This window comes from Danio rerio, chromosome 19, assembly GCF_049306965.1.
Source record: "Danio rerio strain Tuebingen ecotype United States chromosome 19, GRCz12tu, whole genome shotgun sequence".
Lineage (NCBI taxonomy): Eukaryota > Metazoa > Chordata > Actinopteri > Cypriniformes > Danionidae > Danio > Danio rerio.
The window spans coordinates 6,803,209-6,828,601 of NC_133194.1; the positions used below are offsets into that span (position 1 = coordinate 6,803,209).

General features: G+C 35.9%; 1 protein-coding gene across 6 annotated transcripts in view; it reads right to left on the reverse strand.

Annotated features, from left to right (window-relative positions):
- The window catches only part of si:ch211-264f5.8, a 198,374-nt gene that overhangs the window by 82,936 nt on the left and 90,045 nt on the right, over nucleotides 1-25,393 (reverse strand). For all 6 annotated transcript variants that reach the window (XM_073931445.1, XM_073931444.1, XM_021468266.3 and 3 more), the window contains exon 4: nucleotides 3,736-3,900. In XM_073931445.1, the coding sequence (XP_073787546.1) occupies nucleotides 3,736-3,850 (115 nt within the window). In that variant the 5' untranslated portion in view covers nucleotides 3,851-3,900. The remainder of the gene's footprint in view (nucleotides 1-3,735; nucleotides 3,901-25,393) is intronic.

Consider the following 25,393-nt stretch of genomic DNA (forward strand, 5'->3'; position numbering starts at 1 on the left):
TATGATTCAATATTAATATTATGGTTCTTCAGAGTGTGCCAGCTTAGGTTCAGTTCAACACACAGTTAAGACGTTTTTATAATAATGTGTTCAAAAGTGTCATGTTGGGGGCGTTTACACAGTTTGCTGTTTTAGGGGCGTGATGCTTCACAGTTTGGGCTTCCCGCCCAACGTAACAAGGGGGCGGAGCCAAGAGCTCCCACGCTCTGTGTTTGCAACAGACAGGCTGACAGACAGAGAGAGAGAAGCTAAGCTAAGCTAGGATGAGCATTCAGCCGTACATGCCCGACCCGGACACAGGCCAAGCAGAGAGTACAAAATCATTTGTGTCTTTGTATAGTCTCGGTGTACAAGTGGCGAGCTTGTACACCGAGACTAATAACCACACACAATGAATTAACTTTGACTAAGGCACTGAATGTGCCATGATACGGCACACCAGACACACTTAGTGACGCGGCAGAAACATTGTGTCCCGAATCGTCGCGCCACGCATTCCAGAACTCTAAACTCAAGCCTCCACCAGGGCAAACACAACGGCGCCGTGGCCGCCGAGCCGCCTGACCCAAAGCTCCGCCACGTCCAACTCCTAAATGCACGGTACAAGCAATAATTCCGATTACATCGATAATGTGTAGAATATCGATCATGTGTTGAGCCCAATGAGCTTTTCATCAAAAATAGAGCACGGGTGTTCCTTTAGTGATATCGCTTTGACTCACATGCTGAAAATGGCGGACGTGCAACAAGAAACTGAGGATATGATCGTGACGTGAGGCTGTCAATCAATATTAGTGGGCGAGGGAACGCTCTCCTACGTAAAATTGCGGTCGGTCTGAAAACCGCTCCAATTGGTCCACGTTTTTATGTTGTTAAATTGAAAAAAAAGGACTGTGTGTGTTTATATCACCCCAATATGACGGTCTATACACTATACTTACACACCTGTTTGTCCAAAAAGCTTGAAAAGTAGATTTTTTACCATAGGTGCCCTTTAAGGTAAATATTATTAGCCCCCTTAAGCTATTTTTTTCGATTGTAAATAGAACAAACCATCATTATACAATAACTTTCCTAATTAACCTAGTTAAGCCTTTAAACTGCACTTTACTACTAGTACTAATATTAGTATCTACATAAATATTGAGTCAAATATTATTTACTGTCATCATGGCAAAGATAAAAGAAATCAGTTATTAGAAATGAGTTTTGAAAACTATTATGTTTAGAAATTGGGGAAAAAAATATGGGACATTCTACCAGAAACGAACAATTTCACTTATAAAAAAAACGTGACAGGGCCTGACTTAAGCTTGTCATCCTCAAAAAATCATACAAAACAAGCAAAAAAATCATGCAAATCAATGATAGAATGCCTTCTTAACCACTGTCAGCTTATTCTCCGTCAAATGATGTCTTCCGAGTCATAGCCTTAAACATGTATTGCACGCATTTTATGTTAAGTTTAATGAAAATGTGACTGACAGAAACACGGGGACAAATGTACATTTATTTTTATGATATATTTGCAGAATTTATTCATAATTTTATGCTTTTAATTAATGTCCCATATAGAGGGGGGCTTATAATTCTGACTTCAACCGTATATATCTGAGAGCTGTGGAACCATTGCTGTAAAGTTCTACACATGGTGACTTTTCGTAATGCGCATTTGAAAGCTTAAGTTGATAGTTACAATATCAAGATTCACAAGCTTGTTTTTTGGAGGATGTAAAGGAACATTTACTCAGATTGAACAGACTGTTCATTAGCAAAATAGTAACATCTGTAAAAATAGTAGCATGAGCAAATTGTCATGAATAAAATGAAAAAGCCCCCGAAATGAAGAAGGCATGAAAGTATGATTTTTTTTATTTATGTAGGCTAGAAAATAATATGTTTTGTAATATTTTAATCCTTTATATTTATATCCTATATATCCTTATTATATCATATATACAGTTGAAGTCAGAATTATTAGCCCCCTTTTGATTTTGATTTTATTTTTTTTAATATTTCCCAAATTATGTTTAACAGGGCAAGGAAATTTTCACAGTATGTCTGATAATATTTTTTCTTTTGGAGGAAGTCTGATTTGTTTTATTTCGGCTAGAATAAAAGCAGTTTTAAATTTTTTTAAAACCAATTTTGGGACAAAATTATTAGCCCCTTTAAGCTAATTTTTTTCGATAGTCTACAGAACAAACCATTGTTATACAATTACTTGCCTAATTACCCTAACCTGCCTAGTTAACCTAATTAACCTAGTTAAGCCTGTAAATGTCACTTTAAACTGTACAGAAGTGTCTTGAAAAATATCAAGTAAAAAATTATTTACTGTCATCATGGCAAAGATGAAATAAATCAGTAATTAGAAATAGGTTTCTAAAACTATTATGCTTAGAAATGTGCTGAAACAATCTTCCCTCCATTAAACAAAAATTTGGGAAAAAAATAAACAGGGGCGCTAATAAATCTGTATTTCTTTACTGTATTTTCTTAATATTTTAATTTTGTTTCATATATAAAGATATTTGCGTATTGCTCTACATCTTGTGTGTAAGCGAGGCGCACAACTAACGCGCTCTGCGCTGTACAATAGACCGGCTTTGTTCTGGTCAATTAAAAAATCTATAATAGTTTCTCAAAATAGCAACGTGCCAGCAATGCGCCTCAACATGCCTTCCTTTCTAGACCAGAACACCTATGGACGCACATATGAGCGCAAATGCATTTGCTATTTAAACAGCATGACGCAAAACGTCAAAACGAGTCTTGCGCCAAGCTGAAACTAGCAAACAACAATTGCGTCGCGCCTTGCGCCGCATTGCGCCGGGTGTATGACAGGGCCCAAAGTAATATTTCATTTTGCTTTAAACTGGTTTAAAGCACTGAGACATTTGTGGTTTGCATCAGAGCACTGGTATTTATAGTGGCACCAGTGGAAACCTCTAACAAAATAACAACAGTCACAACCATTTACAGTCTGAAGCCCTGCATAGATTCTGTGGAGTGAATGGGAAAAACTAAGACAGAATTTGATTTCTTGATGGGCAGAAAGTGAACTACAGTAGGTTGTATCTTAATGCAGCATACTATTATTTTTTACCCTGACATTAAGTATCTACTGTATGCAAGCATTTCCCAAAAGTGTCTGTGCCACATACTTGAATTCTACCTCAATTAATTATCTTGCTTTTTGAGGCGATTTTCTCAGCAGTGTTCTATTTACACCCGGAGGATGATAAGAGGGGGAAGATAGTCCAATAGTCTGTATACAGTAGAAGTCACATTTCTAAACATAATAGCTGATTTATTTTGCCTGTGTCATGATGACAGTACATATTTTACTCAATCATTTACAAGCCACTCAGAATAATGTGACATTTAAAGGCTTAACTATGTTAATTAGGCAGGTTAGGGTAATTAGGGAAATCATTGTATAACGATGGTTAGTTCTGTAGACAATAGAAAAACAAATATTCATTTAGGGGTCTAATAATTTTAACCTTAAAATGGCTTTTAAACAATTAATTGCTTTGTTAAACATCATTTTTGAAATATTTGAATATATATATATATATATGAAAAAAAAACTATAATTTTAACTTAAACTGTCTCTGTTTACCTAAACCAGTAAGCCTCTACTGAGTCTAAAAGCCCCCTACTGAGAAGAGATGATGTGAAGACGCATGTTTGTGTGTTGTCTAGCAGGTAATGCTTGTGATCTCTTACCCATCCTGACGGCTGAGAGAGCGGGCACCTGGCTGTGAGAGGACGGAGCCATGGTCAGCAGCAGGACGAGGAAGAGGAGGTGAATCGACAGCAGCAGCGCTGGCAGAGCCGGCATCTTCCACTGCTCCTCATGGAGAACGGTCGTCTGGCTGCCTGCACCGCCACCTACAGGACAGGTAACGAACAGAAATCAGAAGTCGGAAATCGCCGAAGCGATGGTCTACTCATTCATTCATTTTCCATCAGCTTAATCCTTATTATCAGAGGTCGGCACAGCAGAATGAACCACCAACTATTCTGGCATATGTTTTGGTTAGCACTGTCGCCTCACAGAAAGAAGGTAGCTGGTTGGAGTCAGTTGGCTTTTCTGTGTGGAGTTTACATGTTCTCCCCGTATGTGTGTATAACAGTGTTAATAATACTTTCATTTTGACTCTTTTTATTTATTTATTTTATTTAATTAATTGAAGTAGAAACTGAAAGCAATTTGTATTATTTTATCATTTGCAATCCTTTAACTGTTTACCATTATTAGTATTCTCTTCGTTAAACCAAAGTCTCATATGTTATGTTATATTGTTATATTTTATGGCTTATGAACTTCGCAATTTTGTTCCTATTGTTTATGGTTCATAGATATGTATATATCTATGTTTATGGTTAATTAGTGGTGTTTGGATAGCGGAACTAATTTTGGGGTGATGTTTGAGGGGGGAGCAACTTTAGCGGAACACTTCTGCACAATATTGATTAATGTAAGTATATCCTGCTTGACAACATTTACATAAGTGCAGATAACGATGGATTGTTGTAAATGAAGTTTGTTTGTTGAGTTTAAGCTTGATTTATTCAAAAAGTTCATGCTGCTAACTGTTTAGCATTATGCTCGGTTTTGCTCAGTGTGTGTGTGTTGGAGAGAGGGAAGTTGATGTCCAGTTGCTCCGCTGCTATTTATTAATTCTTTTCAGCTATGTAAATGAATTTTGCTTCTAAAGATAAATAGAAATGTTTACAGTTAATTGTAAATAAACATGTTTTTTTTTAATCAAATGTTTTATATATGTATATTTATTTTCCTCTTTGTCCTTTTATGTGTTTAATTTAGTATTGTATTTTGTAAAATAATTGAGTCTGACGTTCTGCAATGCTGACGAGCGCATGTTTCTCTGTTTCTCATTTATACACATTGTGTGTGTCCGAAACCGCATACTTCCATACTATACAGCACGCTAAAATCAGTATGCGAGCCGAGTAGTAGTCGAGATTCTGAAGTGTGCATTCCATGGACGCTGTGCTGTCCCATGATGCCCCGCAAGAGAATCCATGAATGGCACTGAAGCGACGCCACTGACACAGGTATGTCACGTGACCATGACAAAATGGCGAATGTAGTACGTCCAAATTCCATTCATACTTTTCACATTCATACTGTATAGAACATACTTTTCTAACAGCCGAGTAGTACTTTAAATTCAACAACTGAGTAGTAGGCGGTTTAGGACTCAGCCATTGCGTGTGTGTGTGTTGGAGAGAGAAGTTGATGTCCAGTTGCTCCACTGCTGTTTATTCTTTTTAGAATAAACAAGTTTCATCTCGGAAGTGGTTGTGGGTTTTGTAAAGTAGGAGTTCCAAACAGCTGGAAAGGCATCCACAGTGTAAAACATTTGGTGGATAAGATAGCGGTTCATTCTGTGTGGAGAAGCCTGAAAAATAAAGGGAGTAAGCCAAAGGAAAATGAATGAATGAATCCCTTTAATGGTCAACAAAACAACTATGGATGCACAATATACTGTAAAAAAAAAAATTTTGCCGTTGATAGCAGTGTAGGCAGTGCACAGACATGTAGGGTAACTGTGCTTTGAGCATCCCAAATTCAAATCCCGGCTCACAGAACTTTACCGATCCTGAACAAAACATCATCAAAAATTATATATATATATATATATATATATATATATATATATATATATATATATATATATGTGTGTGTGTGTGTGTGTGTGTGTGTGTGTGTATGTATGTATATATATATATATGTTTGTATGTATGTATGTGTGTGTATATAAATATATACACACATATATATATATATATATATATATATATATATATATATATATATATATATACATACATACATACATACATACATACATACATACATACATACATACATATATATATATATATATATATATATATATATATATATATATATATATATATATATATATATATATATATATAGAGTGTAAAAATTATGGCCATGCTGATAAGTAGGTGCCAAACAACCAACACCATTTCTATCCAAAGTGACTACATTTAAGCCAAGTTTCCCTTTATTCATTATAAGCCATCAATCATTTGTAGCACTCTATCATTTAAAATGCTAAAGGGAATGACAGCATTGCGAATGTGCAATCTGACCTTGGGTGTTTTTAAATGTAACAAATGTGCAAATGAGAACGCACAGTGACACATCCAGTGTCTGTTGACATTTATCCTATAGGCACATAAGAAGACTGATATATTCTGAGAACGGCAACATACTAATTACTTTATTTTTGCAGTATCAACACTGTCCAAAGAACATTTACATTTAGTCATTCAGCAGATGCTTTTAAAGCAACTTACAACTGAGGAGGCATTCAGTGATTCAACAAGAAGAGGCAATACACACGAAGTGCTCATTATATAAAGGAACTGTAGGTGATCGGAGAATGAAGTGCTACAGTATAAGGAAGTAGGAATGTTTTATTTTAAAGAGAGAAAAGTGTTTCTACTGGTGGTTTGTCAAGCCCTCTTATATGTGTGAGACATTATTTATATATATACATAGAGTTGAAGTCAGAATTATTAGCCCCCCTGAATTATTAGACCGCTTGTTTATTTTTTCCCCAATTTCTGTTTAATGCAGAGAAGATTTGTTCAACACATTTCTAAACATAATAATTTTAATAACTCATTTCTAACAACTGATTTATTTTATCTTTGCCATGATGACAGTAAATAATATTTTACTAGATATTTTTCAAGACACGTCTATACCGCTTAAAGTGACATTTAAAGGCTTAACTAGGTTAATTAGGTTAATTAGGCAGGTTAGGGTAATTAGGCAAGTTATTGTATAACCATGGTTCTGTAGATTATCGAGAAAAAAATACAGCTTAAAGGGGCAAATAATTTTGTCCCTAAAATGGTCTTTAAAAAATTAATAGCAGCTTTTATTCTAGCCGAAATAAAACAAATAAGACTTTCTTCATAAGAAAAAACATTATCAGACACAGAGTGAAAATTTCCTTGCTCTGTTACACATAATTTGGAAAATATAAAAAAAAAAAAAATGGAAGGGAGCTAATAATTCTGACTTCAACTGTATATATATATATATATATATATATATATATATATATATATATATATATATATATATATATATATATATCAGACCCTCTAGTTTTTCACAATTCTGCAATAGCTGAATCCACCGCAAAATAAAAAAAAATCCTGCAAAATACTTAATTAAACGCAAAATATTTGCAAAAAATGAATATAACCTCATAAAACATCAAATTCCAAAGCATAGAATCAAATCATATTTATTTCAGTTTGCAATAATTGTTTTAGGTGACTTATAATTGTTGCATACGCAGCGCACGTGATGTATTTGAGTGTCTTTTGAAAAATTCCGTCTCACCTGCGCCCACACAATCCTATTACATGGGATGGAGGGCACAGGGGAGTTTTCAGCTTGTACAGTAAGCAGATTAGGATTAAGCGCAAGTGATTTACATATAAAGTCAAAGCAAAGACATCCTGTGGTTTCGATTGCAATTTAGAGTGCATAAGAAAATTGGAGCAAACATCTAACAAATGGAACAGTGGAACAGGAAGATGGAGACTGGTTCACGTGACCAAATTGAAGGACATTATTTGTGCTTTACATATATGGCTGGTAATATAAAGTGTCAAATGGATCAATGATGTCGTTTAACTCTTTCCCTGCAGTTAACAAGAGAATTCACTTCCCTGCCATTGACGAGTTTTACGGCAATCCGTGTTTTAGGTGTATTACGGTAGGGGAAGCCCTGACGTATGTCCTGAGTGAGATGCATCATGTCAGATGCTCCAGGGAGCGAAATCTATGAAATCTAAGTGAGAGAAAGTAAGATCATGGATAAAAATAAAAGTTATACAACCATCCTTTGGCTTAATCCCAACCATTTTACATCTTGACTTGACAAAAGACCAAAATAAAGAAGCTTTATTTGTGATTTGTCTGTCTGTCTGTCAGTCTGCACACCTAACATAGGAGGCTACCTAATATGGTAAATAATATATATATATATATATACTTGCTGGATAAACTATATATATATATATATATATATATATATATATATATATATATATATATATATAGTTTATCCAGCAAGTTTTTACACAGCGGATGCCCTTCCAGCCGCAACCCATCTCTGGGAAACATCCACACACACATTCACACACTCATACACTTTACTCATACAGTTTAGCCTACACAATTCACCTGTACCGCATGTCTTTTGACTGCGGGGGAAACCGGAGCACCTGGAGGAAATCGACACGAAAACAGGGTGAACAAGCAAAGTCCGCACAGAAACGCCAACTGAGCCGAGGCTCGAACCAGTGACCTTCTTGCGGCGACAGCACTACCTACTGCGCCACTGCTTCACCCTATATATATATATATATATATATATATATATATATTAGCGCCCTATATATATATCAAAATTATTAGCTCCTTTAAGCTAATTTGTTTATATATATATATATATATATATATATATATATATATTTTTTTTTTTTTTTTTGATTCTAACATGTTTTTTAAAAATTCAAAACTGCTTTTATTTTATCTGAAATGAAACAAATAAGATTTTCTCTAGAAGAAAAAAATATCAGACATACTGTGAAAAAATCCTTGCTCTGTTAAACCGGGTGAAACCCACGTGAGCACGGGTAGAATGTAAACTTCTTACAGAAACGTTGGTTGGCTTGGTAAGGACTAGAACCAGTGACGTTCTTGCTGTGAGGCAACATTGTTAACCAGAAATCTAACCTACTCTATCTAGGAAGAGTAAGGGTGGAAGGGGGATTTTTTTAAACGAAGATGGCTGTTATATGGAACTTAGGGTATTTATAGTGGCTTAGGAACCATCTGATTGGTGAATCATAAATTGAATAATGTGGGACCGGCTGCAAGCAATCATAAGTACCTGATCCTCTGGATATTAGTTTATGAATAAACTTCACGTTAAAATCAACATTCATCATCACTCAGAAATAATTCCAAAAAAAGTTACAGGTAAACACGTGACTTGACAAAGTGCACCACTAAACAAATGTTATCAAAACTTTTTGTCTTGTTACTTCAAGATATCAAGATCAATTTTATTTGTCACTGGCTGAATGTTTTCAGTTCACTGCGATTTCAGATGCAAAAACCCAAACATTTCTGCACCAATTATTTCTCTCCAGTCTACCATTTCTAAATGCAGCTTCTATATTCAAAGGCCTGCATCTGCGGCTGTGTTGATATTCAGTACGGCAGCTTGTGTGAAATTGCATAATTAAAAATTGGAACTCAGGCCAATAAAAAAGATGGTGGTCACTGATGTGATCTGTAAAGATTACCAGGCTGTGAGTGTTCATCAGTCTTGGGATGTGTTAAACACGGTATATATTGTTATAGAGAGCGAAAGCAGAGCTCCATTGATTAGCCGAGCCTGATGGCAATTACATTGACTGTTAAACTCAATGCTGGCATACGGGAAAGCTAACAGTTAAATAACTGAAAGAGCCAAGCTTCAATTTCTGCCCATTCAGCATGCTGTCGCATTCATGTGCTGTTTACTTCTGTGTGTGTGTGTGTGTGTGTGTGTGTGTGTGTGTATGCGCGTGTGTGTCCCTTCCCGTCTCCCTCTCAGTAGCTTTATGGAAATTAACAATGGTTTTGTTGCAGTAACCATATTTAAACTGTGCTTTTTGTAGTAAAACCGTAGTAACCATAAAATGAACTATACTTTTACTATGGCATTTGATGTAAAACCATGGTAACTATAAAATGCATCATGATTTTACTACAGTATTTGAAATAAAACCATAGTAACTAAAAAATGAAACAATTTTACTATAGTATTTCAAGTAAAACCATGGTAACTACAAAATGTAAGTTTTAATATAGTATTTGAAGTAAAATCATAGTAACTACAAAATGTAACAGTTTAACTATAGTATTTAAAGTGAAATCATAGTAACTACAAAATGTAACAGTTTTAATATAGTGTTTGAAGTAAAACCATAGTAACTACAAAATGTGACAGTTTTACTATGGCATTTAAAGTAAAACCATAGTATCTACAAAACAAAACATTGTTTACTATGGCATTTGAAGTAAAACCATAGTAACTACAAAATGTAACCATTTTACTATAGTATTTAAAGTAAAACCATAGTAACTACAAAAAAATTAGTTTTACTATTGTATTTAAAGCAAAAACAGTAACTACAACATGAAGCACAGTTTTACTATGGCATTTAAAGTAAGATCTTAGTAATTACAAAATAAAACAGTTTTACTATAGTATTTGAAGTAAAAACATAACTACAAAATGTAACAACTTTACTATGGCATTTGAAGTAAAACCATAGTAACGACAAAATGTAACAGTTTTTCTATAGTTTTTTTTTTTTTAATAAAACCATAGTAACTACAAAACAAAGCATTGTTTTACTATGGTATTTGAAGTAAAATTCTAGTAACTACAAAATGTAACAGTTTTACTAAAGTATTTAAAGTGAAATCATAGTAACTACAAAATGTAACAGTTTTACTATAGTATTTAAAGTGAAATCATAGTAACTACAAAATGTAACAGTTTTAATATAGTGTTTGAAGTAAAACCATAGTAACTACAAAATGTGACAGTTTTACTATAGCATTTAAAGTAAAACCATAGTATCTACAAAACAAAACATTGTTTACTATGGCATTTGAAGTAAAACCATAGTAACTACAAAATGTAACCATTTTACTATAGTATTTAAAGTAAAACCATAGTAACTACAAAAAAGTTAGTTTTACTATAGTATTTAAAGTAAAAACAGTGACTACAACATGAAGCACAGTTTTAATATGGCATTTGAAGTAAGATCTTAGTAATTACAAAATAAAACAGTTTCACTATAGTATTTGAAGTAAAACCCTAGTAACTACAAAACAAAGCATTGTTTTACTATGGCATTTGAAGTAAAACTATAGTAACAACAAAATGTAACAGTTTTACTATAGTATTTAAAGTAAAACCATAGTAACTACAAAACAAAGCATTGTTTTACTATGGTATTTGAAGTAAAATTCTAGTAATTACAAAACAAAGCATTGTTTTACTATGGCATTTGAAGTAAAACCATAGTAACTACAAAATGTAACAGTTTTACTATAGTATTTAAAGTAAAACCATAGTAACTACAAAACAAAGCATTGTTTTACTATGGTATTCGAAGTAAAGCTATAGTAACTACAAAATAAAGCATAGTTTACTATGGCATTTGAAGTAGAACTATAGTAGCTACAGTACGTAATGAAATAGTTTTACTATAGTATTCGAAGTAAAGCTATAGTAACTATAAAATGAACCATAGTTTTAATAAGTATGACCATAGTAATAACTACAAAATGAAGCATAGTTTTATTATGGATGTAAAGGTTTTGATTAAAATCTGTGTAATAAAATGTAATTTGTTTGTTTTTTGTTGACATTATTGCACGACTTTTGTTAAATGTAATGTATGGTTCTGCATTTCCTACAATTATGATTACTATAGCTTTACTGCAGTATTAATGCTACAGTATTACTATACGAAAGGCAAACTACAGTATTACTATAGTAAAACCATGGTAAATTATCATAACAATCTCTCCCTCAGTTTACTTTCATCTTCCTCTTCCTGCTATTTCTGCTTTCTCTCGCATGCCATCTCATCCTGGTTCTCTTTCTTCTGTCCTCTACTCCCTTTTTGGTCCGCTCGCTTCATTTTGGTTCCATTCAGGCTTCAATTTGAATGCATTCAAAGGGCCTTATTGGCAGGAAAGATAAACATTTACTTGACGGAGCCGGGAAGGCCAATACAAATCAAGCTGTTGACAAACTCAAACACAGGCAGTCCAGGATTGACGGCGGCTTTAGGGATGAGGCTCTTGATCTTTAGCTTGACTTGTGTCTGTTTTGTGTGCCGCATGCATACAGTACACACACACACACATACACAACAAACCGGAGTCTATTCAGCTCTATTATGCTGCATTCGTCAAGCATTCAATCTTTCTGGCTTCTCCTTTTTGTCTCCCCAAGTCATTTCTGAGTCTGTTTCTTCTGGCTGCATTCAATTCTCTCGCCTTCTCTTTTATTCTGTTGTGGGTTTTCTTGGGGTGAATTGTTTTATACATCGCAGCATGTGGCGTGTGCCGAGGTTGCGCTACAAATAATCATTATACGTCACTTTTTTTTGACGGACTGGGTTGTAACTGGGTCTATTTTTGTACATTTTTGATTTCCCTGGTAATTCATTTATTGTTCTGTTTTGTATGCATTTCCCACACAGGCACCTCTTCTGAGATTGGTTTATCTGTGAGTAGCATATGTGAAGTAGCCCATCACGCATGGTGTGTTATTCATGTGCTAGCAGCATATTTCAGTCCTGTTTTGGTCAATGGTGACCTGAACATTTCTTATTTAAAAGGTTTGCGCTCATTTCCATGCTTGTGGAAGTGGAAAAACATTACTCCCTGCCAGAAAACCTTTACAAAGCCAGCCATAATAAAATTAAATCAAAATGTTTTATTTTTGCTAGCGCACATTAGATATGTTTCCATCCAAACCTGGAATATTGTTTCCATCTAGTGGCTCAAACAGAAAAAAATAGTCACTTCCTGATAAACTGGCGCCAGATATTAAAAAGAAAATCATTTTGTTATCACATGATCTGATGAAACAAAATCACACTTTTTCAACTCGGCCTCATTCTGTATACGTATCCCTGTATACATTTCTGGAGAGCACCAAATACATCCCGGGAGCTACGTTTTTGTTTTTACGAATCCACCAGAGGCCGCTGTGTATGCTTTTTGAGATCTCAAAAGTGCCTTTCACGCCTGCTGTTCTCATGTCAATTCACCAGAGGCCGCTGTTGATTGACTGACTTACTGACCGATCGACTGACCCACCCTCCTCCTTCCCTAAACGCAACCAATAGTGTTTTCAAAAGCACCGTTTGACCAGGGCCCACTCCCTAAACCAAACCGACAGTATCTTCAAAAGCAATCGAGAAAAAGAAAAGCCCTCAGTTTTACTATGGTATATGAATTAAAACCATAGTTACTAAAAAATAAAACAGTTTTACTATAGTATTTGAAGTAAAACCATAGTAACAACAAAATTAAGTAGTTTCTTTATGTAAAACCATGGTAACTATAAAATGTAACAGTTTTACTATAGTATTTGCAGTAAAACTATGACTGACTGACCAATAGTGTTTTCAAAAGCACCGTTTGACCAGCGTCCATCCCCTTACCTACACCAAACCGACAGTATCTTCAAAAGCAATCCAGAAAAAGAAAAGCCCTCCGTTTTACTATGGTATATGAAGTAAAACCACAGTAACTACAAAATTAAGCAGTTTCTTTATGTAAAACCATGGTAAATACAAAATGTAACATTTTTACTATAGTATTGGCAGTAAAACTATGACTGACTGATTGACCAATAGTGTTTTCAAAAGCACCGTTTGACCAGCGTCCAACCCCTTACCTAAACCAAACCGACAGTATCTTCAAAAGCAATCCAGAAAAAGAAAAGCCCTGAGTTTTACTATGGTATTTGAAGTAAAACCTAGTAACTAAAAAATAAAACAGTTTTACTATAGTATATGAAGTAAAACCATAGTAACTACAAAATGAAGCAGTTTCTTTTTGTAAAACCATGGTGACTACAAAATGTAATAGTTTTACTATAGTATTTGCAGTAAAACTATGACTGACTGACCAATACTGTTTTCAAAAACACCGTTTGACCAGCGCCCACCCCTTTACCAAAACCAAACCGACAGTATCTTCAAAAGCAATCCAGAAAAAGAAAAGCCCTCCGTTTTACTATGGTATTTGAAGTAAAACCATAGTAACTACAAAAAAAGCATTGTTTTACTATGGCATTTGAAGTAAAAGCAAAGTAATTACAAAATGAAACAGTTTTACTATGGTATTTGAAGTAAAACCACAGTAACAAAAATTGAAACAGTTTTACTACGGTATTTGAAGTAAAACCATAGTAACTACAAAATTAATCATTTTTTTTTTTAAGAAAACCATAGTAACTACAAAATGTAAGTATTACTATAGTATTTGCAGTAAAACTATGACTGACTGATTGACCAATACTGTTTTCAAAAACACTGTTTGAGCGCCCACCCCCTTACCACCCCTTTCTCTGATGATGTCAGTTTGACTGACTTGACAGCCGCAATATTTTTGGCCTTACCGTTAGTTTGCTAAAAGGGCATGATGTGCAAATAGAAAGCCCTTCCCCCTACTCAATGTTTCAGTCAGAGGCAAAACAAAATACTGAAATTCTCCTCGTGTTCTGTAAGCTATAGAGCGTCCTACAATTATTATGTGAATCAATGTTTCAAGTGCAGAAAAACAACAGACCAGATACCTTAATATTTTATCCGTCCAAATAACCGTTCTGAATCATCCATCAAAGTTTTAAAGATTTGATTTTCCATTTCCAGTTAACAACACAGACTCTGTAAGTCACTGAGAATCCCGCAAATTTGTTTTCAAGTGCTAATAAATGGCAATATACACTTTCGCAATAGGTGCTGAATATTTTATCACCTCATACCCACAGTATCTAGTGTATAGCTGATATTATAGCACAGGGGAAAAACACACACACCTCAATCGCCCTTTGATGTGTGGTTGAGAATGTATGCCTGTGTTTGTGAAGGGCAGTGAATAAAAACAGGCATTATGTTTTAAAAGTGGCATGTTTGTGCTGCTTTCAAACCGAAATGGTCAAAGAGAAAGCTTTTAATAGCTTAAGTGGGTGATGCAACACATGGACAGAGTGGAGTGAGCATCAGCCAAGTTAAGCGAAATCAAGGCCTATGTTTGGAAGGGAATAATTGCATTCCAATTGAATCCCTTTTTTCCTAGGCAGAATATGTTATTGCTAAACATTTTTAAAAATGTACATTGTAGCACATTTTTTCATGAGACCTCATTTTGTTGGATGTCCATAGCTGTTTCCATCCAAAAATGCAAATTATCTTTATGCGCAAAACTGGAATATCGCAAATATACACGCGAATAAAGCAGCCAACGAGTCAAAGTGAACAAAATCAAAACTTCCTGATTAACTGGCGCCAAATATTAACAGTAAAAACGGATTGGTAGGAGAAGCTGCGTCAGTCTTTTCTTCATTTACAGTGCATCTGGAAAGTATTCATAGCGCTTCACTTTTTCCACATTTGTTTATGTTACAGCCTTATTCCATAATGGATTAAATTAATTTATTTCCTCAAAATTCTACACAGAATACCCCATAATGAGTGTAAAAAAAGATTTTTGAAATTGTTGCAAATTTATTAAAAATAAAACCCCCGAAAAATCACATGTACATCAGTATAAACAGTTGAAGTCAGAATTATTAGCCCCCCTTAGATTTTTTTTTTCTCTTTTAAATATTTCCCAAAAGATGTTTAACAGAGCAAGGAAATTTTCACAGTATGTCTTATAATATTTTTTCTTCTGGAGAAAGTCGTATTTATTTTATTTTGGCAAGAATAAAAGGAGTTTTACATTTTTTAAAACTCATTTTAAGGTAAAAAATTATTAGCCTTTTAAGCTAGATTTGTTTAGATACAAAACAGAAAATTGTGGGGGAAAAAAATAAACAGATGGGCTAGTAATTCTGACTTCAACTGTATATGTATGTTTCCCATATATGTATGTTGGGTTGCAGCTGGAAGGGCATCCGCTGCGCAAAAACATGCTATATATATATATACACTCCAAAACTGTAGAAGCATCAAATGAAAAAAGTAAGTTTCACTTACTGTAATAAATGTTTTTTTTTTTTTACTGAACAAATCTAAAGCACCTCTACAGGTTACTTTTTCCTTTTTTAATGAGCACAGTGTAAATGTTCAAGAATAGTAGTATAACCATGAATATAGGTTTGAGTTGGCAGTATTTACATTTACTAATTTAACACTTAAAGTCTTTTCAGAACCAGCTGCTTTGTCTTTAAATTCAAAGTTGATATCAATAAAAGGTTAATACACTGGAGTGGTACTTATAATTTTAGTTAAGTATAGTATTTGTTTTCCCCACAACATCTGTTCAATATAAATATCTTGTTCTTTTTTATTCCTTTTTCATGTCTTCTTTATCAGACACCCCTCTGTTTACTTTCATTTCACTAAAATCTTAGCATAAAGACCAAATCAGTGTAATAAAGATGGAAAAATAATTACGTATTAGCTGTTTTTAACATTAATAATGCTCATATCAAAACTTTTTTTTGTTTGCTTTTTTAGACATGCCTCTGTTTACTTTTATTTTACAAAGTTTTCAGCTTTAGTAGCTATAGTAGCCTTGTAGTAGTTTACTTCTCTGTATTAACAAGGTTTTTCATCATTGATAATGCTATTATCAAAATCTAGCCCTACTAAAAAAATCTATCCTAAACCAGCCTAAGCTGGTTAGCTGGTTTTAGCTGGTTGACCAGCCTAGTTTTAGAGGAGTTTTGGCCATTTCCAGGCCGGTTTCCAGCCTTTTCTAGCCTGGTCTTAGCTGGTCAAGTTGGGAGATGACCAGCTAAAACCAGCCTGGCCAGCCTATCCAGGCTGGGAGCCAAAACCACTTATGTCCAGCTCAAACCAGGCTGGAAATAGCTGGGAAACAGACTGGAAATGGCCAAAACCCCTCTAAAACCAGACTGGTCAACCAGCTAAAACCAGCCTAGGCTGGTTTTTCAGCAGAGATTTGTGTCTTTTTGATCAGACATCTCTCTGGTTACTTTTATTTCTCTAAAATCTTAGCAGCTTAGCTTTTTTTCCCTGCTGAAAAATCCAGCTTAAACCAGCCTAGGCTGATTGGCTGGTGTTAGCTGGTCGACCAGGCTGGTTTTAGAGGGGTTTTGTCAACTTCCAGCCTGGTCTTAAGAAAAAATGACCAGCCAAATCCAGCTAAAACCAGCTTGACCAGCCTGGTTTAAGCTGGATATAGCTGGTTTTGGCTGGAGTCCCAGCTTGGCTAGGCTGGTCAAGCTGGTTTTAGCTGGTCATCTCCCAGCCTGACCAGCTAAGACCAGGCTGGAAATGACTGGAAACCAGCCTGGAAGTGGCCAAAACCTCTCTAAAATCAGCCTGGTTGACCAGCTAAAACCAGCCAACCAGCCAAGGCTGGTTGAAGCTGGATTTTTCAGCAGGGTTAGTAGCTTTAGTCTTTAGTAGCTATTATAGTAGCTAGCTTTCTGTGTCTTATCAGACATCCCTCTGTTAACTCCCCTTTCACTAAAATCTTAGCATAAAGATCAGTGTATTAAAAATGTAAAATAATAATAATGTGGTAGCTTTGCTGTTTTCAACATTGATAATGCTAATATCAAAAAAATATTTAGGCCACGTCTTCTTGATCAGACATCCCTGTGGTTACTTTCATCTCACTAAAATCTTACTTTTAGTAGCTATAGACTTAGCTTTAGTAGCTTAGCCAATTTTCAACTTTAATAATGCTATCTAAATCTTTGTTCTATTTATCAGGCATCCTTCTGTTTTTTTCCTTTTCACAAAAATCTTAGCATGAAGACCAAATCCGTGTATTAAAATGTAAAACAATGAAATTATATTAGCCGTTTTTTTTACATTGATAATGCTAATTCAAAATGTCTTCTTTATCAGACATCCTTCTGTTTACTTTCTGTTTACTAAAATCTTAGCTTTAGTAGATAAAGTAGCTTTAGTAGCTGTAGTACCTTAGCCGTTTTCAACATTGATAATGCTAATATCAAAATCTTTGTCTCATTTAACCGATATCCCTCTGTTTACTTTCTGGTCATTAAAATCTTAGCATGAAGACCAAATCAGTGTATCAAAGATGTGAAATAATCATAATCATGTAGTAGCTTAGTCGTCTTCAACACTGATAATGCCAATATGAAAATAGATTTATTCTTGATCATCCCTCTGTTAACTTTCATTTCACTAAAATCTTAGCTTTAGCAGCTATAGTAGCTTATAGCAGCTAGCTTTAGTAGCTAAGTAGCTTTAGTAGCTTAGCTGTTTTACAACATTGATAATGCTAATTTCAAAATCTCTGTCTTCTTTATCAGACATCCCTCATGGCTTCTTCCTTCTCACTAAAATCTTAGCATGAAGACCAAATCAGTGTTTTAAAAATGTAAAACAATAACAATATGGTAGCTTAGCCATTTTTAACATTGATAATGCTAATATCAAAATATATTTATGTCTTCTTTTTCCAAACATCCCTCTGTTTACTTTCGTTTCACTCAATCTTAGCATCCCTGCTGAAAAATCCAGCTTAAACCAGCCTAGGCTGGTTGGCTGGTTTTAGCTGGTTGACCAGCCTGGTTTGGGGTTTAAGCTGGACATAGCTGGTTTTGGCTGGGCTTCCAGCATGGCTAGGCTGGTCAAGCTGGTTTTAGCTGGTCATCTCCCAGCCTGACCAGCTAAGACCAGGCTGGAAATGGCCAAAACCCCTCTAAAACCAGCCGGGTCGACCAGCTAAAACCAGCCAACCAGCCGAGGCTGGTTTAAGCTGTTTTTTCAGTAGGTATGGAGATCAAATTAGTGTTAAAAATGTAAAATATCAATTATTTAGTAGCTTAGCCATTTTATTAACATTGATAATGCTAATTCCAAAATCTTCTGTGCACATGCAGCCTTATTCACTTAAAGGGCCAATGCATTATATAGAACATAACACAAGCCTTTTGGTCCATATCATCCACCCTCTGTTCAGACGACACACATCTAAACATCTCAAGCTGTTCATCTAGCTAATGTTTAATGTTTATTATGCTGCAGTGTGCTGTAATACACCATTACACACACACGCACACCTCACCCATCACAAAAAGAGCAAAATATATCCTCCGTCTGTGGCTAAATGAGCGGATTATCCCTTCATTACAGCACAGATGCCATTCCAGCGCTGCCTCTGAGGCAAACAAACCTTTTTATTTGCCTCAACCTCACAGGATGAGCCGCGCTAATGTCCCAAACACAGACAGATGCATTGCAGTCGGAGTGACAGGCGTATTAGGAACACTGTTTTAACATATATCTTTTCTTCTTCATCATCTATCAGCCCGTGGAGAAGGATCAGAGCCAGTTGGCTTTGGAGTGGATGTACCAAAGTAAATCCGAATCAAACCGCAGGACAGCGCTTTTTTTTGCGGCGTAATGTGAGAATTAAGATATTGGATTTGACAGCATGGGAGCAGCGTCTGCCTGGAATATTTTCAGTGGTCTCGTCTTTGTCAGTATCTGACCATTTTTGTACATTCATTCGAGTCTCTTGGTGCTTGTGCTCCCAAAAGCCCTAAAAGCATGGTCTTAAGTGCTATCTTCGGCTTCGATCAAAAGCTCCGCAAGGTCAGAGTCCTTCATTCGTCTTAATTTTCAACGAAGCATCTTGGCACTAAAAAAGACTTTTCAGTAGCTTGCGAATAGGAGACGGGAAAGCTTATGCTTTATCATGCGGCTACACTCAAAACATTATTTTTGCAGCTTGCTCAAACTACTTATTTCAAATCCTGTGAATCAACACAATCCTTCAGGGATTTTGGGACAACTTAGTTTTATTATGTTCAATCTACTTAGTGAAGTTTATTTATAAGTAAATTTCAAGAGGATCATGTGCTTATGATTGCATACCTGTCAATCCTCCCGTTTTTCCCGGGATTCTCAACTATTTTAGTGTTCTATCCCGCTATCATCCCGTAAAGGTATTTTCCCGTATTTCTTCCGTATTTTCAGTCTTTCTCTAAACAGCCAAGCCTCCCTATACGCAACCCATACCGCCGAACCACCAGGGGTCGCCCCATGCTCTAAAACGTGAGTGTTCTGTGCTTTAGCTTTGTTTAGGAATGAAAACACTTATAAACAGGGCTTTACATTAACACCCGCCAACCCGCCAAATGCGGCTAGATTTCAGCTTTGGCGGATAAGACAGCCGCTCCCACTAGCCACTTTGGCAGGTTGGAAATAATTTTTACATTGTAGTTTTCTGAAAGCAGGGTCCGTCTTGACAATAAGGATGGCCCAATATGTGTGCAAATGTGATCTTAGAATTGAGAAACAGCACGACTGAAAACAACTGTGTTCGCGCGAGACAAAGCAGGTGAATACCGTATGAGAGGATGATTACTCGCGCGCACAGGTGATGTGATGCACGTGACTTTAAAGCGCGCACGCTCCCGTTTACTTGCGCTTTTTTCCGTTCACTTGCGTTCGGTTCTCTTTGAAAAAGACTAGACAAAAAATGATGCTCTTGTACCCACAGTCCTGCTGCTTTTAAGAGCTCAAGTCTGAAAAATATATAGGCCTATATTTGTAAGCAACAGCAGCAATCACTGCTTTCGTTTGAATTATTTTCAGGCACGTGATCATCCTTTCACTATCTATCGTGGTATTTTACCTGCTTTATTTTGCTTACAGTTATTTTTGTTAATATAGTTTAATTATCATCCTTTAAAATAACATTTCTTTAATATGAGATTAACCAACCATCTGTGTGTAGTAACTGCTGATCTGGGACAACACAACATCTAAATCAAGTCATTTTAGCATATCAAAGTCACATTTATTTATATAAAATATATTTTCCAAACAACAAAATTGTGGCTAGTGAAAATGGCAAGTGGCTAGTAATGTTGGAAATCTACTAGCCACAGTGGCTGGTGATCAAAAAAGTTAATGTAAAGCTAAAAACGGCGCGATTCCATTTCCTTTTGATTACAGGTGCCGTCACCCATCCTATACAATCCTCAAAACAGTCATATAATGGTGCATGACTCAGCTGACGTGCTTCATAGTGATAAACAGATGCTGTTTCCCAAACGGATTCTGTACACGCGATTTGAAGCGGATCAAAAAAATGGCTTTTGGGTGCATGTTTAAACAGACATACACACATAATTAATAATAATAACATATAAGGATGTCGATCTTGGTGGGGGTTTTTTTCCAAACACAACTAATTTTGTCTTAAATGAGCATAAAATGTAAGGAAAGCAGTCAAATGCTTTTATTATAACGTTAGATGTGTGCATTTTTCCCTTATTATGGTGGGCAAATCCCTTATTTTCACATCCCAATGTTGACAGGTATGTGATTGTTTACAGCTGTCCCAACTTTAGCTAATGACTAATTATCCAATCAGACTATCCTTAAGTCACTTTAAATACCCAGACTTTTTTTGTCTCAATATTTTCGTCTTGAACAACTTAGATTGATGGAAATACTCTCTAACAGAGGCTACATGTGCTGGTGAAGATAACAGACACAGATGAGAGGTTTGCACTGACTGTGGGCTATGTTGCGTGTTGTTTTTGATCTTAAATCAAGACTAATGTATGCAGTAAGCTGTATGTATAGTTTAACTGCCATTAGTAACATTTATAAACCAGTATCTATATGTTTAAAGCATCTGTTTTGTGAGAAGTGCTTCTCATATGATATGTGAACGACCTGTACAGCTTTACTTGACGTTTCCTTGATTGAGAATGACGTCCACTGAAACTTTCTGTCGTACATACAGAAATACCGACCATAACTGAACATGGAGAATGGTCTCCCAGTGGCGTTTTCCAAAAATAAACAATGAACAGACTTGGGCCTATTGGTATGTGTGCACCGCCACAGCAGAATGAACCACCAACTATTCCGGCATATGCTTTGAGCAGCGAATGCCCTTCCAGCCACTGCCAAGCACCTATACATACTCCTAATTCACACACACTGACACTCATACATTCATCTATTAATCTTCCTTTGGATTAGTCCAGGGGTGTCCAAACTCGGTCCTGGAGGACGTTGTCCTGCAGATTTTAGCTCCAACTTGCCTCAACACACCTGCATGGATGTTTCTAGAAAGCCTAATAAGAGCTTGATTAGCTAGCCCAGGTGTGTCTGATTGGGGTTGGAACTTTGCAGGACACCGACCCTCCAGGACCGATTGTGGACACCCCTGGCTTAGTCCCTTATTTATCAGGGGTTGTCACAGCGGAATGAATCACCAACTATTACAGCATATATTTACGCAGCGGATGCCCTTCCAGCCTCAACCCAGTACTGGGAAACACCAATACATTCTCACATTCACACACACACTGATACACTATGGCCAATTTTAGTTCATCCAATTTATCTGTATTACATGTTGTTTGAACTTTGGGGGAAACCAAAGCCCCCGGATGGAACCCACGTGAGCACTGGGAGAACATGCAAACAGAAATTGGCCCAGTCTGGACTCAAACCAGCCACCTTCTGTCAGGGCCAGAGTGGGACTCTTTTTCAGCCCTTGAGTTTCAAGCCTTAGACCGGCCCACCTCAGTTCACCACTGACTATATTAAAATAAGGTCATTACCAATTCAGTTTCTAATTACACTATCACGTCTTTTTTTTGAGAAAACAGCTGTTTTAGAACTTCAAATGTTCAGCAACCCTTACAGTATTATATGTCTTAACAATAAAAATGAAAAAAAAAAAATGTTACTCAGGAGAGGACCGAAGATAGGCCGGGATAGCAGCGTCATAACCTAACGTGCTAACCACTGTATCTCAACAGCTGTACATTAACAGGTAAATTATCTACTTATATCATCATTAGCCTGCAGGCTGCACTGCGGTAAAATGATGAATAAGAAGACTGTGGTCAAGTAAAAAAATTAATTATTTTTAAAAAAGTGTGACTGCTGAGAGCAACAGATTCTGGAGCTAGGGACACCGGCCCTCGCGGCCAAAAAACGGACCGGCCCACCGCACTGCAAAAAATGCTTTTCTTACTTAGATTTTTTTTTCTTGTTTCTAGTCTAAATATCTAAAAAATTTTATATCAAGAAGCATTTTTTAGACAAGCAAAACATATTGCCTTGTTTTGAGAAATATTATGCCAATATTAAGTCAGTTTTTCCTTAAAACAAAAGCAAATTAATCTTGTTTTTTCTTTTGACGTAAGATTATTTTGCTTACCCCATTGGCAGATTATTTTGCTTGTTTTAAGGAAAAACTGACTTAATATTGGCATAATATTTCTCAAAACAAGACAATATGTTTTGCTTGTTTAGAAAATTCTTCTTGATTTAGGAACTTTTAGATATTTGGACTAGAAACAAGACAAAAAATCTAAGTAAGAAAAGCATTTTTTGCAGTGCGGGAATTCTCCCGGTCCTACCGATTAGCCAATCCGGGCCTGCCTTCTGTATTGCTAACCACTGAGCCACCGTGCCGCCACACACTCATAAACTATGGTCAATTTAGTTTATTATTAGCTCCACACAGAAATGCCACCTGGCCCACCTGGCACTCAAACCAGTGACCTTCTTCGCGCTAACCACTGAGTCACCGTGCCGTCCTCACTGAAAACATATCGCAAACACATTAAAAAATGTCCTCTTCCAATCAAGAAACTCAAATAATATCTAAAATGGACTAATGCACTCTGAGCGCATGAATCGCCTCCAAAAATATCCCGAAGATGCAAGCAATAACTTTCCGCATTCCTCAGTCATCTTATTCACATTCCCTGCATCTCATAAGTGAATCCCAAAATCAGAGCAGCATGAAATAAAACACAGAAAATGAAGAAGAATAAGGTTAGCAGGGGGGCACGAGGAACGTTTTAAAACAGCGGTATTCAAGGATTCGCTGAGACAAAGAACAGACAGCGTGAAGCACTGGAGGCCGTGACGCCGTGTTCAACATTGTTGTTGTCATACCATTTCATGAGCTGTTCAACATTAAATATTTACATTCAGAGGCAATTAGTGGTTCTGGGAACGACAGCCACCAGGGTGCCAAGGACATCCTTTTCTTTAATTAACTTTCCCCCCAGGAAAATAACGAGATGTTTCAACCCCGCTATCGTAAATGATGACATGATTAGACATTATAGCTCATTTCTGATAGTGCTGAAAGCGTTTATGGACGGCATTAAAGCATGTCCAACTTGTTATTTTGCTTTATTTCTAGAAAGCGCTCCTCCGGCGAGGTTCTCCACCCAAATAATTAACAGTCCCTAAGGTGAAGGGATGATTAAAATTTTTAAGTGGGAGCCCCCCGTTTTCAAGTTTCCAAACGAGCGGCCTCCCTCATTTGCGTGTAGTCGGGAGGAGGCTGATGAGACTAAATTTAGACAAGAAAGAAAAGCATTCAACCTCCCACCTAGCAATAATGCCCTGCCTTTTGCTTCCTGCGAGGATTCAATTTGCCAAAACAGTCAAATATTGCTGCAAAATGCCAGCTGCGCATTTAATCATTGTTGCTGCAATTATAACACACGGATGTCCTTTAAAGCTGAGCTTTGGCGCACGAAACGGCCATAAAATACGAAATAGATAAAGATCATTTGCCTTTCTGTTCCCCTTATTGAAAAAGCGGGATATTACATTTGCAATCGACTGTACACGGCTTGTAATTGAACCTGCAGTTAGGTAAATATATGGGCATTATCAGAGTGATACAGTACATTAATTGGGAGAGAAAACAGATTAATTGTAATTACATTCATGCCTTTGGCTGACGATTTTATCTAAGCTGACATAAAGTGCACTCGGAGCATGCATTTATCAGTTCCTGGAAATCAAAGCTGTGGTGTTGCAAACTGACATAGGAACATAAACAGACTGCAGAGGAAGACCTGTGACAAGATGTTAATAGGTCACGTTAAATAGAAAACTAGGCAGAAATATACATCAGAATAAGGCTGTGGCTATTGAATCATTTAGTAAGTGAGTTTTCTACCAATAATTGCATGATTAATTATGCAATCGGATAAAAGTTAGGTCTTCTTTATTAAAGAGCAATGCTAAATATACGAGATAAAATAAGACAAGTCTCTTAAAATTAACAACTAATTTAGTAAGGAGCCAGATCCTTACAAAAGAAAATTCATCTACAATTCACATTTATAGAATTCAATTCGTAAATAGCTAAATATAATTCATAAATTCAAAATAAAATTCATAAATGCACAAATCCAACTCGTGAATTTAAATCACAATTCGCAACTACACAATGCAATTCGTAATTTCAAAACACATTTCGTAAATGCACAAATCCAATTCGTGAATTCAAAACACAATTCGTAACTACACAAATTCAATTTGTTAATTCAAAAAACAATTCGTAACTACACTATCCAAATCGTGAATTCAAAACATCATTCATAACTACACAAATCTAATTCGTGAATTCAAAACACAATTCGTAACTACACTATCCCATTTGTGAGTTCAAAACACAATTAATAACTACACAAATCCAATTCGTTAAATCAAAACACAATTTGTAACTACACTATCC